This window comes from Populus nigra, chromosome 12 (assembly GCF_951802175.1).
Source record: "Populus nigra chromosome 12, ddPopNigr1.1, whole genome shotgun sequence".
Taxonomy (NCBI): domain Eukaryota; kingdom Viridiplantae; phylum Streptophyta; class Magnoliopsida; order Malpighiales; family Salicaceae; genus Populus; species Populus nigra.
Window position 1 is genome coordinate 1,241,307 of NC_084863.1, and position 17,169 is coordinate 1,258,475.

At 28.7% G+C, this 17,169-nt stretch overlaps 2 protein-coding genes across 3 annotated transcripts; both read left to right on the forward strand.

Annotated features, from left to right (window-relative positions):
* The first annotated feature begins 5,051 nt into the window (after positions 1-5,051).
* On the forward strand, positions 5,052-7,491 carry LOC133669423 (probable methyltransferase At1g29790). Of its 2 annotated transcripts, XM_062089550.1 has the most exons (3): positions 5,052-5,420; positions 5,763-7,247; positions 7,352-7,491. In XM_062089550.1, the coding sequence occupies exons 2-3, from the start codon at positions 5,849-5,851 to the stop codon at positions 7,354-7,356; spliced, it is 1,404 nt and encodes a 467-aa protein (XP_061945534.1). In that variant the 5' UTR covers positions 5,052-5,420; positions 5,763-5,848; the 3' UTR covers positions 7,357-7,491. The 2 variants fall into 2 exon arrangements, with proteins under 2 accessions (XP_061945534.1, XP_061945533.1); XM_062089549.1 differs by having other exon boundaries at positions 5,763-7,491.
* Positions 7,492-13,991: 6,500 nt separating this feature from the next.
* Positions 13,992-14,723, forward strand: LOC133670188 (nuclear transcription factor Y subunit B-4-like). Its single transcript, XM_062090692.1, has one exon. It carries the CDS (start codon positions 13,992-13,994, stop codon positions 14,421-14,423), a length of 432 nt encoding a protein of 143 aa, XP_061946676.1. The 3' UTR covers positions 14,424-14,723.
* Positions 14,724-17,169: the final 2,446 nt, after the last annotated feature.

Consider the following 17,169-nt stretch of genomic DNA (forward strand, 5'->3'; position numbering starts at 1 on the left):
TTTTTTGGCTTTAGCAGCATTAAATAAAGGGCGAGCGATTAAAGAAAGACTTAATGGCACACGATAAATATTTTGCATCAAGCAAACCTTCGGTAATCAATTCCTTTTTCTTCCCTTTTTCTAATAGATCTATTGCCTCTCTTTTTTGTTTTTATGATAAGGATATATTCGAATCATTTTATGTCTTAACGAAGAGAAAAATTAATTTTCTTTTTAATATCAATCTCAATATTTAAATCTTAAATATTAAAAATTAAAATAAACCTTTTTAACCACCTGATCTAATTTATTAAGTATCTAATTTTTCTTGCATTTTTATTTTTATGTGTTATAAAGATTTTGGATCATTTTCAATTATCGAAACTAAATTTCTTTAAAATGATTCTAAGCTAACTAGCTATTTCCGAATCGATATCTTTATGATAAATCTTATTTTTTATTTGAATCATAGCTGGCTAAACTATTTATTTTTATGTTTTAAAAATATTTTAAAAAAATTAAATTTTTTATTTTTTCTTTACTTCAAATTAATATTATTTCAGCATTGATCTAAAGCCCTTCTTAATAATAAAAGACCCTATAAATAAATAATATATATTTATTAATTATATTTTTGAAATGAAAATTGCCTGCTTAATAAAAGACTTCAAGTATTATAAGCTTTACTTCTTGTGTGTGTGTATGTAAAAAAAATCAGATATAATCTTATCCAAAGCTTCATTCATCGTAAGCTAAATAATGAGGAGTGAAATTGTGTGATTAATTATCAAGTGGCTTTTTCTTTTTTATAATATTATAGGTGGTATTATGGAGTCAAAAACATGCAATTAAATATACCTTAATTATAATTATAGTGACTTCCAAATTTAGTTAAAGATATGTTATAATTAATTCTAAAGAAATTAATCTTCAGCATATTTCAGACAGATAATAGTTTATGAACCTATGACACGCGATTGCTCATATATATAAAATACATCTTAGAATTATAAGATTTAAATAATTTTAAATAACTATTAAATTAGCTATATTAGTGAAAAAAGTAATTTTTATGGGAGAGATTTGTTCTCTTTAAATTTTACATTTTAATTACATTACCATTACAAGAAAATCTAAAATCAAATGCGAAAAAATATCATATCTGTTGTTATAAATCATTGTGAATTAGAGCATTGTTATGCTTTTTATTTATCTTTTAATTTTTATTCTACTTATATCATCATTTTATTTTTAATTTTATTATTTTACATTGTATTGGCTGATAATTGAACTAATAATTTATTTTAATTTTTTTTTATAAAGTTGTCATCATATAAAAAAAAACACTTCAATAATCAGTTGATGCTTAATTTTGCATAAAAAAAACTTGGTTTTATTACTTGAGAAAAAATAAAAATTTAGGACTGCAGTTGACAATGAGGCAAAAACATAGAGTTTTTTTATTTTACTATTAGTCATCATGAGCATTTCTAACAAATTTTCCATACATAATTTTCTTAATTTTATTTTGGTCCTTTTATTTTAAAATTTTTATATTTTGATTTCAAACTTTATTTTATTTATATTTTAGTCATTGAATTTGAGGTATGAGAAAAAGAATCACTGAAAAATAATAGATAAGTGAAAAAATAATCGATTGCCTAGATTTTATGAGAGAAAAAAAAAACTAAATTTGATGGCAATGTATTTCTCTTAACTAGAGAGGTGTAATTAATGTATTTTTAAGCTTTCATATTGCTAGATAAAGTGGATCAAGGTTGGATTTTTGTTTTATTTTGTTTTTATCAAATCGATTTAGGAATGTTTCGAATTAATAAATTATTTTATTGAAATTTGAAGAATGTTTATTAGGTGTTTTTAAATAAAAATAGATTGAAAAAAGTTTTTTAGATTTAAAAAATCCCAGATCATTTTTCTAGCAACCTCTTCGATAGCCAAAACCAAGATATAAGTAAATGATGCATCACTCACTTTATTTTTTAAAAAATAAAAAAGGAGATAATATATTATCTAACCTGACCTTGAGCAAAGAAAATTGAAGGAGAGGTGTGTGGGCCCATCACTTTGGGCCACGCCCCTAGCTCCTTTTGTTTTTTTTTTTTTAATGTTTTTTGGATTTTCGAGAAAGCATTATAATTTTATATGAAATTATTAATAATTGTTTTTCAATATATCTAAAATAAAAAATAAAAAATAAAAAATTGCTTATAAATATTTAATACAATCAAAATATCATGAATATTGATTATATATATATATTAAACGGAAAAAATGTCCTTATTTTGGTCGAATTATTATGTTTGAAAAGCTTGGCATCCACCCCTTCAATAAGTCAGATTCATGGGGTTTATATGACCCTTACCTAAGACCCATTAATTTGATCAATGCATATGTTGCTGGCTGCTGAGCTGTCTAATTTGGAAAGTTTCATCAGTCTGTCAAATGTGAATTTTATTTTATTTTTAATTTAAAAAGGGAATTTTGGTTCATTTTTGGTGTGACTAAACCTAGCCTAGCCAGCATGATTTAAAAAAAATAAAAAGGAAAAACAAAAATAAAAAGGAGAGACTACACGTGAGTTGACTGAGTTGACTCTGAACTAATTTATAACGTGGGGACTGGGTCGATTGCGCGTTATCGCTATTATATATATATATATATATATATATATATATATATATATATATAAATTCTTTTTCGGAGATAATACTGAAATAGTTTTGTTTAACATAGTAATTGAATTGTATGATGGGAAACTAGGAGTAATTTAGTCATGGATGCTAAGAAGGTAAATATAAAGTAATTTACAAAAGAGAGCGCATATCATTATTCTTTTCTTGAGAAAAATTGCTCCGTTTCTTTACTTTAATAAATTCAAAATTAATATTTTTTAAAAAATGTATTGTCTGAATACATCTTGATATAAAAAAATAATTTAATTACATTAAAAAATGTTTAAACCGGTTGGAAAATATCACTTATATTAAAAAAAAGGAAAAAAAATCCAATTTAAACCCATTTGCCATTTAACTTTTTTTTTCTTTTATGATGGGACGTAGCAAAACTTTTTTTTTATTATTTTTTTCAAGGGAGAGAGAGTAAAGCAAGATTTTTATCTTCAAAAGTTGTAGTTTTCTTCGTCGAGCTCCCACTCGAGAGCAAAAATGGGTGCCCAAAAAAACAAATTTCTCACAATTGTACACTAGCAAACAATACCAGGGAAGGAAATATCTGCTGCATCAACTAGAATTCAATTCGAGCTTTCTTGGAACACGGTTGGCCACGTGCTCTATTTTTTTTATTTAAATTAATTTAATGTAATCATCTTAAAAAAAAAAATTTAAAAAATTATTTAAAAATATACTATAAAAAAATAATCATTGTCACAATACCAAACATTTAAAAAAATATTATCTTACGTGTTTTGTTTATTTTTATAGTTAAAAGATGCATTTTACTTTAATTATTTATCAAAAGGCGGTCAATCACTAATGTTTATCGTTGATTTTATATAGGCGTCACTGAATTTTTTATAAAAATGATTAATTAATAAAAATTATAATTTCATAGCTTTTCTGATTTTTTTTAAAAATCAATTAATTGTATCAGAACCAATTAAATCGACCATTATCAATTAATCAAAAAGCTACTCATTATATATATATATATAGCGGTGGACGAACCACATAACACCAGATTTTGCTGCCATTTACTGCAGGACAGGACACCAAACCCTGTTTGGACATTGTCCTTGCAACGCTATTGCTGTGATTTATTTGGCATCAATCACTAATTGATGGGGTTTTTTTTTTTTTTTTTTCTTCCGTGTTTGCATATCTGCTTTGGAAGATATTGTATGATGGCAAGGCTCCATGACAAAGAGTCTTTGGCTGGTGTTTGAGTTTTTCACGGTGATTATTTTTTTTATTTGAAAGTATATTAAAATATTATTTTTAGTTTTTTAAATTAATTTATTTTTTTTTGATAAACATGCGTCCAGTCACGAAGCCAAACAGCGCCTATTGGTCGATGGTGCGTCGATTATGGATATTAATAAAACTAGATTCTAGTTTACTGACGAAAAGTCAGCATTGGTGCCACCTGCTGTGTGTGGCCTTGTATAAACTCGTCGAGCCCAAATCACTTTCAACTTTGGGACAGAATCTTTAATTTTTTTAAGGTAAAATGGAGTTTAAGATATATATTATTTTAGAGACTTATAGTTATTAGATAAGTTTTGTTCAATTTATCATATTACATCTTTGTTTTTATTCTTTATAATATATATATTTTTTTAAATAATAATAACTTTTTATGCACAATAAAAAATAAATATAATTCAAGTCATTGGTGGCATAAAAATCCATTCCCAAACCTCCTCCATTAGAATGATAAAACTTTTTATTCAATTTCAAGTTTTATTGATCAAATCTTGAGTTTATTTTTTAAGTATCACTAGTTTAAGTTCTATAAATCTCAGAATCACTAGAGACTGGGCTCGTTAGATTAATCGAAGTACAAATAAGCGAAACCGAACACCCTAATTAATCTAAAAAACAGTCTTTATTTTTTTTTTTGTTTTGTGTACTCCATATATTACTAATAGTTATTAAACTATGTGTAGGTTGTAGGTATTCCTACTGGTTCGAAACTTTAACTTAAATGATTTTAAATATTTATTTTATCAAACTCAAATCATCTGATGTGTTGACATGCTACTTAGGTAATTTAGATATAATCAAGTAATATTAGGACACGTCAACTCCGAAATAATTTTATTAAAAAATTAATAAATGATTTTTTTAATAAAATAATTGACTCGAAATCGACGCGGCAACTCAATAACTCAAATCCTAAACATGGTCTGACCCTGGCTGGTTATGATATTGCCATCCCTGTAGTAAGTTGGCAGCGGAACACGAAAAAACAATGCAACTGTAATCAAGTTGCCGCAATGGGAGCTGGCCATGTAAATAGAAAACCAAAAACATGATAGTCAAAGCATTAGTTCTAGTCGTTTGTGGACCGTATATAAATAAAAATATAATATTAATTATTAAACTATACAACTACGTAGAAGAAAATAAAATTATGCAGGTTGATCTTCCCTAGAATTTCATGACGATAACGAGATTCGTGCTTTCTTATAGCCTCAGGTGCTTAACAAGCAATTTTGGAATTTTTACACGCTTAAGCTTTACGATTTTCCAGCTCAAAAGCTCCTTTAGTAACGGTTCAAGCTACATTGCGTAGATATATTTTTAAGCTCAACTTGGAGATGCTAATCAAATTTTAGTGAGAGAAAGATTGCCTCCAGTGAGGGAAGAGAAGGTTTGAATATCTGTGAGTTATAGCAAATCTGCTGAAGGGAAAGAGATTTAGCTCTGTGTTCACTCTTGTCCTTGCAAATTCTTATCTGGGTATGTCTTATTTCTGTTTCCTTTGCTTTTATTAGGACTTCTTAAAAAGTTTGGTGTTAAGCTTCTTGATTTAGATTATTTTAATTTTTTTCCTGTTTGGTTGCTGAGAATATGAAGGAAAATGTACTAAACCATGTTATTTTCATTCTTTGTTAAATGACAATGTGGTAAGATAGCAAGTTAAATATAGCCAGCCAAACACTTGATTTCAGCTAAGGTGAGTGGAGATCTTTCACGTTCTAAAATGATGGGAAATATTTTAGATTTGAAATCTAAATCTTTATATCTATATATTAGTTTTGATTCTATAATTGATCCTAAGAAATTAGACTTTAAATATAGGTTGCCGATCCAAAGGAAGGAGAGGAAGAAGTAGCGTTTGGTGAAAACAAGACCATAGTTGCTAGCTAGATCTTGTATGATCAAGGATGGGGAGGTTATGCTCTCCAAAATGTAGACTGGCAAGAATAATGGGGTGGCTTCAAATCATGTTGGGAGGTCTTGTTATTGTTGTAAGCATAGCCAGTCTCTTTAAGTTCTATAATGCAGGGTTTTTCCTTCACCATGAAGATATATGCCAGCACTTCTATCATGTCGGTGATGCTTATGATGGGTTTGATATAAGAGCGTTGAACGATCGAGTTGGAGACGTGCTTGATAGGATGGATAAATTGCAAGAAAAGCTGGAGAAAACAGTGCAAGAAATGGAGAAGAACAAAGTTGATCTGGGAAAGACTACAATGACAAGATTGGAGCACAAGAGGTTTTTGGAGCAGGAGGTGATTAGGCCTCTTTATGGTGCTCACATTGCTCTTCGGCAGATTCGACTACCTCAAGCAGAGGGGATTAGAAACTCAACAATGAAGGAGGAGCCTTTGATTAACACTTTTGTTGTTGAGGAGATTCGTAAGTACATTACTCCGAAAGAAAATAGAGTCGGGAATACAAACATATACGGGACAGAGAGGATATATAACACGATAGGGCATGCCTGTGTTTTGATGAAGAAAGAATTGGAAGAGTACATGGACTACGACATTGGATCTTACTGTAAAGATGACTGGAGCTTGTCTCAGAAGCTCATGGTCAATGGATGTGATCCCTTGCCACGAAGACGGTGCCTGACAAGGGCCTCCAAGGTCTATCAGAAGCCATACCCCATCAATGAGTCTTTGTGGAGACTGCCAGATGATAGAAATGTGAGGTGGAGCAATTACCAATGCAGGAATTTTCAATGCTTATCAAGCAAGAATCCGAAGAGGGGCTATTCAAAATGCACTGGTTGTTTCGAAATGGACAAGGAAAAGCTGAAGTGGGTAACTAATAGCTCACTCCCTGTCGATTTTCTGATCAGAGATGTTTTGGCGATCAAGCCTGGAGAAATACGAATCGGTCTGGATTTCGGAGTTGGAACAGGAACTTTTGCTGCCAGGATGAAAGAGCAGAATGTCACAGTTGTCTCAACTGCACTTAACCTCGGAGCACCATTCAGCGAGATGATTGCACTTAGAGGTTTGGTTCCTTTGTATGTGACACTGAACCAACGCCTTCCGTTCTTCGATAACACAATGGACTTGATTCATACCACTGGATTTATGGATGGCTGGATTGACCTGATGTTGATGGATTTCATCTTGTTTGACTGGGATCGGATTTTAAGACCAGGTGGATTGTTATGGATTGACAGGTTCTTTTGCAACAGGAAGGACTTGGATGATTATATGTACATGTTTCTTCAGTTCAGGTACAAGAAACACAGGTGGGCAATCTCTCCTAAATCAAAGGACGAGGTCTATCTTTCTGCACTGTTAGAGAAACCTCCAAGAGGTATTTGATAGCAGTATGAAGCTTATAATCTACAGTTGATAAACATTCTTCGATCATAGTACTGACAATGCCTTCTCATGTGACTGGCTCGGCTTGCATTTTAGAGTGAAAGCACACTCCACTTGATAATAACTGCCACAGCATCATCTTTAATCACCATAGCTAAGTTATTGAACTTTGAGTTAAAACTTGCATTCTTTGTATCTGTGCTAATTATTTATTTTTATCTTGGTGTTTTTATTAATGTTTGTCAATTTATTGGCCTCCGGGATTGTCTTCCATGTCAACCGATGTTGCTCGTGGCACTAAAAATCCTTGGCTTTTTCTCCCAACCTCGCCCTTGCTCTCGCTCGCCGAGATTCCATTTCAAACAACCAAGCAAGAGGGGTATCGGAATCGAACTCAATCGATAGATTCGGGACGGGGACTCTCACTCTAGAATCATACTCCACCAATGTTGATTCCTCTGGTGCTCTGCTCGAGGCGAGGATAGCAGCTGGCGCATCGCGTGGTGATTCAATGACGCATGTCCCCTTCCGAATCGAATCCCTGTCACGATAACTTATCAACTCACTCATATTGAAACTTGCACAAGAAGGATGCTACGAAATAGATGTCAAAGTATCGTACAAACACAACCCTTATTGCTCTGATCTTCATTGTTACTATCTTTTGTTTGCTGTGGAAAAGGGAAAAACAGATTAAAAAAATATATTATTAGGTTGGAAACAATCTAGATATAAAATATATTAGTTATAAACAATCCACTGAATTATATATGTTCATATGTTTCCTGGAAAACATCAGCACATCTCTAGCAAAAAAATGTGTATCTACTCACAATGATTTGTTTAAATTTTATTTTTTACACTTGCTAATATATAATTTGTTTAAATTTTAAGACAAGCATTCGAGAAAACTTGTTTTTTAAAATATACTAAATCAATATAAAGTATTTTCTTAAGATATAATCGTGATGATTTATATATAAAATAATCTGAGAATAATCTTATTTTTGTTAAAGAATATAAAAAGAAATTTTCTATTATTTAGGTGGACGGATGTTAAATCATCCGTGCTGCATTTTATTCCAAGATTTTCCCAATATTATAGATGACAAGATCCACCATACCATACAAGCTCAATTAATGAGCACGTGCAAAATATAATTTACTACAAGTTCATTAATACTAATATATTGAATAATTTTTCAACCATGGTCATCGTAAAATGAACTAAAAAAGGTGAGAATATTGATTCGTACCTATTTATTTAGGAAGAAAGAGTGGAGGCATGTCCTATGAGGCTATGGCAGAACCATTATGACAAATCAAAGGTAGAGATAACCTTTAACTTTAAGATGGTGGTCGACTAAGAATCTTTGAAATTGTAGTGTAATGTTTTTTTTTAAATATTTTTTTTAAAAAAAAATATTAAAATAATTTTTTACTTTTAACATCATATCATTAAAACTATAAAAATATTAATTTAATATATTTTCAAACTAAAATCACTTAAAAAAAACTAAAAACAAAAATAAAAGCTATGCCAGTCATCTTCAAAAATAAATAAGAATGATAATAGATAATACACACACCAAACATTATTAATTAACATATAACTTGTATTATTAACAACAACCAAAGTTCTAAAATACCTATGTACTTTAAAAATGTATTGGTGTATAATATGATAATCAAATAAATGGTTACAATATAATAATAATAAAAAAAAAACAAGTTGTTCAACTATAAAAATAGAAGTCTCAATATCTCACGAAAATCAAACACCATAATTTAACATCAAATCTTGATAATTACTTTTACAAATCCAAAAACTTTAGTTATCCCGTTTACGTGTCGTAATAAACTATTCAACAATCAAATACTTTATATAAACAAGGTCATGCACAAATTATACCTATAAATAAAAATAATATATATATATATATATGTAACAGTAGTTTATGTTTTGGGGGACAATAATACCAGTAGGAAAATTAGTATTTTGGATAATAATATTATGATTTTTTTATCCCTTAGTTATTTTATTTTTTATCTTGATTTTGAGGGTAGGAAGGTCTTTTCACCATGACATAAATATTTTTTTGAGATTGTGTGAGGTTATTTTGGTAATTGAATTTTTCAACAGTAAAACTACTAATGTAACTCTTTAATAAAATAATCAAATATTTTCTACAGAAGGGTGTTTTTGTATTTTTAAATTTTATAGAACAGTTGAACTACTACATTACCCTTACAATTTGAATTTCTTAACCTTGACTTCAGAGGTTTAGTTGTAATTTCATCATGTTTTGTTTGTTAATATTATTTAATCCTAAATGTATTTTTGGTTTTTGCAAAACAAAAAAGCTATTAATGCGTGCCTCGCACGCGTCAGTCACTCTGTTGCCTTATGGCAGTGTGTATTGCTGGCTTTAGTGGTTGTAACTGTGACTTCGCCACATCATTTTATTTGTCTCAACATCCTTTTCCACTATGGATGACACATGTATGTTGTTTCGGCGTGGTTTGGCCTAAAATTACTTTTCTTTTCTTTATTTCTTTCTCTTCTCATCATTTCTTGGATTGTATGCTAGCTATGCAAAAATTCATACCATTCCTTCAATTTATTTTTTCTTTTGATTTAGTTTTTTTCCTCTTATTTACATTGATTGTTTCTAATTGAATTTTATTTTTGATTTCATCCATAATCATTTGATTTTTTTAATTTTTTTTCAAATTTGGTCCTCATTCTTTTAATTTCCATTAGTTTTTTTATTGATTAGTTTTTTTTTCAATTTAACACCTAGGCATTTATTTTCATTTAACTTTTATGTAAAGTTTGATCTTAATTCTTTTAATTGCTATTCTTTTAATCATTTTTTTAATGGACATTTAATTTCATTTGATTTTTTTTTCTAGAAATTTAATTTCATTTGATTTTTATGTCAAGTTTAGTCCCAATTCTTTTAATTTCTTTTTTTTTTGTTTTGCATTGATTTTTTATTGATTTTTTTTATCAATTTCATCTCTCAATATTTATTTGATTAAGAATCTTACTTCTTTATTTTTTCAGGTTTGCTTTAATGGAGTAACCTCAGTCTTATGATCTGGATAATAGATCTAAATGATTAGTTTGAGTTAACTTTTGTGTTTTTTTTTTTTAAATTTAGCAGTGTTTTTTTTTGCTTTTCTATTTTTTAGAGATATCTCAATTTCATGTTATACGCCATGTGTTTGACTTATTGACCTAGATTAGTTGTTGGGTTCTCTCGAAGCTTTTTTTGTTACTTTTTTTTTGTGCTTTGATAAGTTTTTTAAACTTATATGTTTAAATTCGCTTATAGTAAACTTCTTGATATGACCTGGATACCAGAGTTTCATAGGTTTCGAGCTTTTTAAGATTTGACTATGTTTAGAATATTTGTTTGGATTTGCATGATTTTTACAGATGTTTTTAATTTCACCGCCTATGATTTTTTTAATCTTTTAAATTTGGTTGTTGTTTTTTTAATTGATATTTATTTTATTTTTTTTTTCATTAAATTGCATCTTCCTTGGGGTTTTCCTATCAAATTTTACCTTATTCTTTTTATTGCTTTTACAAGTTTTTTTATTAATATTTTTTTACCGATCTCATCCTTAGAAATTAAATTGGTTAAGAATTATTCTTCTTGATTAAATCTGGGTAAAACATTTCACGGGATGTGATTTTTAAAGATTAGATCAAGTTTAAGAGGTTTGCCTTGTTTTTTTTTCCTTTTCTAAATTGATGTTGTCTTATTTTTTATTCTCTCTTTTCTAACTTTTGTTTTGTTATTTTTTTCGGTTTGATTCTATTAGGTTAGCCCTCACATTTTTTTTTCTTATTTCACCCCAATTATTTTTTAATCTATAAATAATGTATCATATTACAAATGATTTTCAATTTCACCCCCTATGATTTTTTTAATCTTTCAAGTTTGTTCATAATTCTTTTAATTGCATTTTTTTTGTTTGTGATAATTTATTTTTTTGGATTTCATCCCTATTGATTTGTTTTTGTCAGATTTTATAACTACTTTTTTTGCCATTTGTTTTTTTTTCAAGTTTTTTTATTAATAGTTTTTTTCAATTATTTCATCATTCAAAATTAAATTAGATTAGATTTAATTTTCTTTGCTGAATTCGAGTCATAATTTAAAAAGTTATAATTTTTTAAATTGAACTAGGTTTAGAAGGTTCATCAAAATTTAATTTGTTTTTTGTTTTTTTTTAAGCTAATGTTTTTTATTTTTTTTAGTTTAAATTTTTTTTCTTAGTTTTTTTAGTTATATTAACATTAAATAGTTTAATAATTAAAATAGATTCGATTGCAGTTTTTTACATTAAAAAACATTTCTTTATATTAAAAAACATATTTGGCTTGCGGCTGTGCATAAGTAACGTATCCAAGGAATGATACTAAACTAACTAGCTAGCTAGGTAGCTAAATGCTTGTCTAGGATTAGCTCGACTTCCATCTTACCAAACATATATATTAAAAAAATATATATTTTAACCAAAAAAACATAAAAGTAAAAATAATTTTATATTACTTTACATCACATCTAATAATTGTGGAACTAAGCTTCTTCTTTCTTTTCGTTTTTTTTTTCTCAAGAGAAACCAATAGTCACTGGAAACATTCCTTCTTACCAACCTTCTTTTCAGTCACCATGTTTTTCCCCTTTCATTTACTGAAAGACTACGCCATGGATTACATAATGGAAGTTGTCCCATATTCTTTAAATGAGGATGTCATATTTTTAAATATAAATACTTGATATTTAATTTATACTTAATTTTATGAATATTTGTTTTTATTATTGTATAATTAATTAAAAAATAATTTAAAATAATCAAGTTTTTAAATCCAATAGAATCCACTCGGATAATAAATTTAGCAAGTTAAGCTGTGAAGTTCATGTTAGTTCAATATATCTTCATTTTAATATTAAAAAAATCATCTTAATTTCTTTTTAAAAAATCACACCATATTTTTTTATCAGTTATCTGAGTTGTTTTTGGATCCTTCAAATCAATTAGATCATGTCAGAATAATTTTTATATGATTAAATTTTAAATTCAGATTAAATATTTGAGTAACCTATTTCAGTTTCTTCGCTAATTTGTCATCAACTTAATGGCACTAACAATTCAATTTTCAAGATTAATTTGTTAGAATGAATTTAACAATAATTTTTTTTTGTTCTTACCCAAATATTCTTATACCCTTTTAAAGAACGAGATTAATCTTGTTTAGAATTTATGGTCATCCTTCCCAATAAATATTTTTTTTTAGAATAAACTTATATTTTTATCTTTGTAAATTCTAACCGGAGTCGTGCATAGCATAGATCTAAAGCTTTCGATGTTACATCAATTCGACCAACCAAATAGTCCAAACTCATAATGCAAATGTTGTGTTGCCATGATAGATAACCAAAGCCTAAAAACTAACCTCAATTTGAGGTAATCAAACACTAATGCTTTTTAGAACAAATTTCTTTTTTATTTTCTTCGTCTTGGGCCCTAAACAGGCAAACGTGCACAAACGAAGTCCACTCATTTTCATAGAAGAAACTGAATTTTATATATATATATATATATATATAAGCATTTCTTGTACAGTACTGCGAGCACACAGAATTCCCATATTATATGCATGCGGGATAGACTCTAGGGGGGCCCACAACAATTTTTTTTAGCTCGGAATCAAGCTTGCTAGGATTCTAATTTGGCAAATGTAAATAAATGCAAGGAGTATAAAATTTGTCATGTAACTCAAATTATTATATTTAGAAATATTTGCGTTGGTGATTTAAGCAAATTATCTTATTTTTTTGTTATATAATCTTTAGTTTATTCATCAAAATCTATTTTAAATTTGACTTTAAAATATCAAGAACAATAACTCATTATTTAATAAAGGGTATATTATATGATATTATATGACACATGCGATATTTACTCTATGATTATAATACACATAAAAGTATCGAGAATCGTAACTCATAATATGATATACATGTACATATATAAATATAAATAGTGTTTGAAATTATAATAATGGTTATTTTTTAAAGTATTTTTAACTTAAAAATACCTTAAAATAATAGTTCTTGCACATGATCTAATGAAAAAATATTTAATTGTTCGAAATCTAATGAAAATACATCATGGGTCTTGCACATTATCGGAGGTTACATATCCAATATATTAGAAGAATATTTGATTTTTTTAATTAGAATTAGATAAATTGAGATTTGATTTTTTAATTAGAATTAGATAAATTGAGATTTAATATATGTTGCATGTATAAGCTATTTCATATATTATGATAAAGTTTTTTTTATAAAAAAAATTGTTAGCATTTATTTTTTCTTAGATTTTTTTTATTGAGTAGTAATTTAGATACATGAAGTTCAAATTTTACTTGGTGTGTTTAAATTAGTTTGACACTGAAAATATAACGTCAAAATAATAAATTGAAAACACAAAAACTTTTTAAATTAAGATAAATTATTAGACACAACTTCTAAAATATATATAAAAACTCTATGTCACATTGTCATGTGATGGGGGAAGGCCACACCATTCATACATACATGCTTGTGCGTGTGTATGCATTACACATAAACTTGCATTCATTGGCACGTCTATTTATAAGTAGCTAGAGTGCAAAACAAAGAGTAAATAATATTTCTGACTGAAAACAGAAATGGATGATGATAAGCAAGATCAGTTGTTGCCTATTGCCAATGTGGGTCGGGTAATGAAGCAGCGCCTGCCACCAACAGCAAGGGTTTCGAAAGAAGCGAAGCAAAGAATGCAAGAATGTGCAACAGAGTTTATAAGCTTTGTCACTAGCGAGGCTTCTAACAAGTGTCGAAAGGAGAATCGCAAGGCATTGAACGGAGATGATGTCTGTTGGGCTCTCAGTTCTTTAGGGTTTGATGACTATGCTGACACTACAGTAAGGTATTTGCACAAATACAGGGAGGCTGAAAGGGAAAAGGCTGACCAAAAGAAAGCTACTGACACTGACAAGGTCAACAGAGATGAAGAATCCAACCATACAACTTGCCAAGCAGTACAGCAGCAAACTGACCAGATTCCTGAACCAACAACATTAGAGTTTAGGTTTCTTTAAGAAGCTACTGCAATTAAGTAATGGAAGTTCTCTCAGAAACCAATCTTGAGAAATACTAGGGCCTACTTCGTATGGTGGGGATGAAGTAGAAGATCAGATGGAAGTTCTCTCAGAAACCAATCTTGAGAAATACTAAGGCCTACTTCTTATGATGGAGATGAAGTAGAAGATCAAAACGTAGGCAATATTACATATATATGGAGGAGATCAGAGTTTTTTAATAACTTGTGACATAATTTGGTGTAATACATATATATCTAGCTGTATGAAATAAAGGGCTTTAATTTTCTTCTATATGAATCCGGTTGCTACTCTCTGAGGTAAACTTTAATCTGTTCTTCTTTCTTACTTTTTTTTTTGTTCTTTTTGCATTGAAGAAGGAGAAAAATCTGTATATAATCTTAGATGTTGATTAATTAGGCTTTGGATTTTGGATTTGCTTGAATAGAAAATTAAAGTTTAGAGGATAATTTCTACCTTGTATATGGCTTTTGATTCCCTATATCAACCACTAACAAGTGATTAATTAGCTTGTAGTTCGATCATATAACAGTTAAAATAGCCTTTTTTTGTGATTGATCACAAGCAATCCCATATATATTCTAAGGACGTTTATCATTTTCCAGTCCTAAAGCTCCTTGATTTTGTAAGGTTTTAGTGGGAACTAGATGTAGATTGTCTTCTGGTGAAGAAGAGGGAGTAATCTTGGGTAGCACATCCAAATCGGACAGGGAGAGAGAGATCATTCAGCTCAGTCTTCACTCATGTTTTGGAAAATTCTTGTGTGGGGTATGCTTTGCTCCTGCTTACAAAATACTCTTTTGCTCTTATATTGTTTTGTGTTAAGGGATTTTTTCCCTGTTACTGGTTGCTGAATTAGGAAAATGGATGAACCAGAACCTGATATTGCTATGATCTATTGTAATTCTGACTCCGTGGAAAACGGCAAATCTGCAGGTCTTATAGCAAGTTAACTAGCTAATCAAATATTTTAGTTCACCGGTTAAGGGTGAGTGATCTGATATGCTAAAATGAAATGTTGAGGGATTGTTAGCAATTATAAAGGCTTGGTTCTAGTTTTTTTCCCTCAATTCCTGTTGGAATTAAAGAAATGAAGCTGATCAGTTATTGAACTATTTTCTTCATGAAATGATTTTATTGAAGTAGAGTTCATCTTTGAATTTGATTATGTTATTGTTATTAATCGGATGAACAAGTCATTTAATCATAAACCATGAAGTTTTCATGAGTTTTTCATGATCTTTGCATCTAAATTTTCTTAGCATTTGGACTCAATGTCTTTCTAATCTCATGTTTCGCGCGATGCTAACTATATGGTTTTGCAAAATAAAATGTTACTGGAAGTTGTGACTTTGTGGTGATCTTCTTAGTTATACAATCTTTCTAATTGGTTCAAATTATCTTTTGACTCAGATTGTGTAGATACGTTTATGTTTATATGCAAGCCATTGCTTATATATATAAACAATATGCAGAAGATCAGCAAAAATGAAGAAAAATCTCCAATAGTTTGCATTCATTGTGTGTGTGTGTGTGTGTGTATAATTGGCATCCAAACAAGACCTTTACCTCTTTCTGTCATGCATGAGCATAGATCATAATATGTATTGATGATCAGTTATGATTCTGGGAAATTTTCTAATCATTTGTGGTCCTTATGATCTGACCTTCGATAACTATAATCTTGTTACTGATGTTCACGACAGGCCAGGCTTGATCATATAAGAGACTGAGCTGGAGTGGCTGATAGGATGGATAAATTACAAGCAGATCTACAGGAAATATATGTGGTACGTACGTAGACATGGATATATATGAACGTCTAAGTACTGCATTATTTCTTTAAAAATATTGATTTGAGTCATTTTTATCAAATTAATATGTTTTCTATTTAAAATCTTTTTAACTATTTTTTGTTAAATTATAATTAATCTGTAGTTCATATATAATTTTCACACACACACACACATATATAACAAGAATAATATGATTTGGAAATAGTACCGATCATGCAAAATGGGGATTTTTCCATTGATTATAGTTTAGTGCATACGTATTTAGAATATAATTTGTTGGTTAAAGAAACTAAATAGTCAAATTAAACAAAGTAAAGAATAAGATTAATGACAACATTCTTATTCTCTACATGGATTTTTGCTTTTTAAGAAAGAAATTTAATGGCTATTTTCCACAATTTCTCTCTTTTTTAATGTTTGTTTTTAAAGAATTATTATCACAAGTAATCACTATGATTCTCCATACAACATTAAGAAAATAAATGACTTTTTTTTACAAACAAATAATAATAATAATTAATTAACAAATCTTATACGCATAGTTTTCAAATTATACATAAAACTAAAAGGTACAGAGAAATCACTGTTTCCTCACACCCAAATACACTGCATTAATCTACAGTGCATTTCTCTTTCTCTCTTTTTTTATTTTTTTTGTAATTTTCATTTTTTTTGTTTATTATTTTTTTTCTAAAATTATCTTTGTTGATTTTACATTTTAAATATTGAGCTGGTTAAAAATTTTGATTTATAATTTTTTTCTTTAAAATACTGTGGATTGCTACGGTGTTTTCTCACATAATTTTTCTATTTTATTTTTTTATTTTACAAAATTATATTTGTCGATTTTATTTTTTTTATATTGAGCTGATTGAGAATTTAGTTTTGTAATTTTTTTATTTAAAATATTATTGATTGCTATAGTGTTT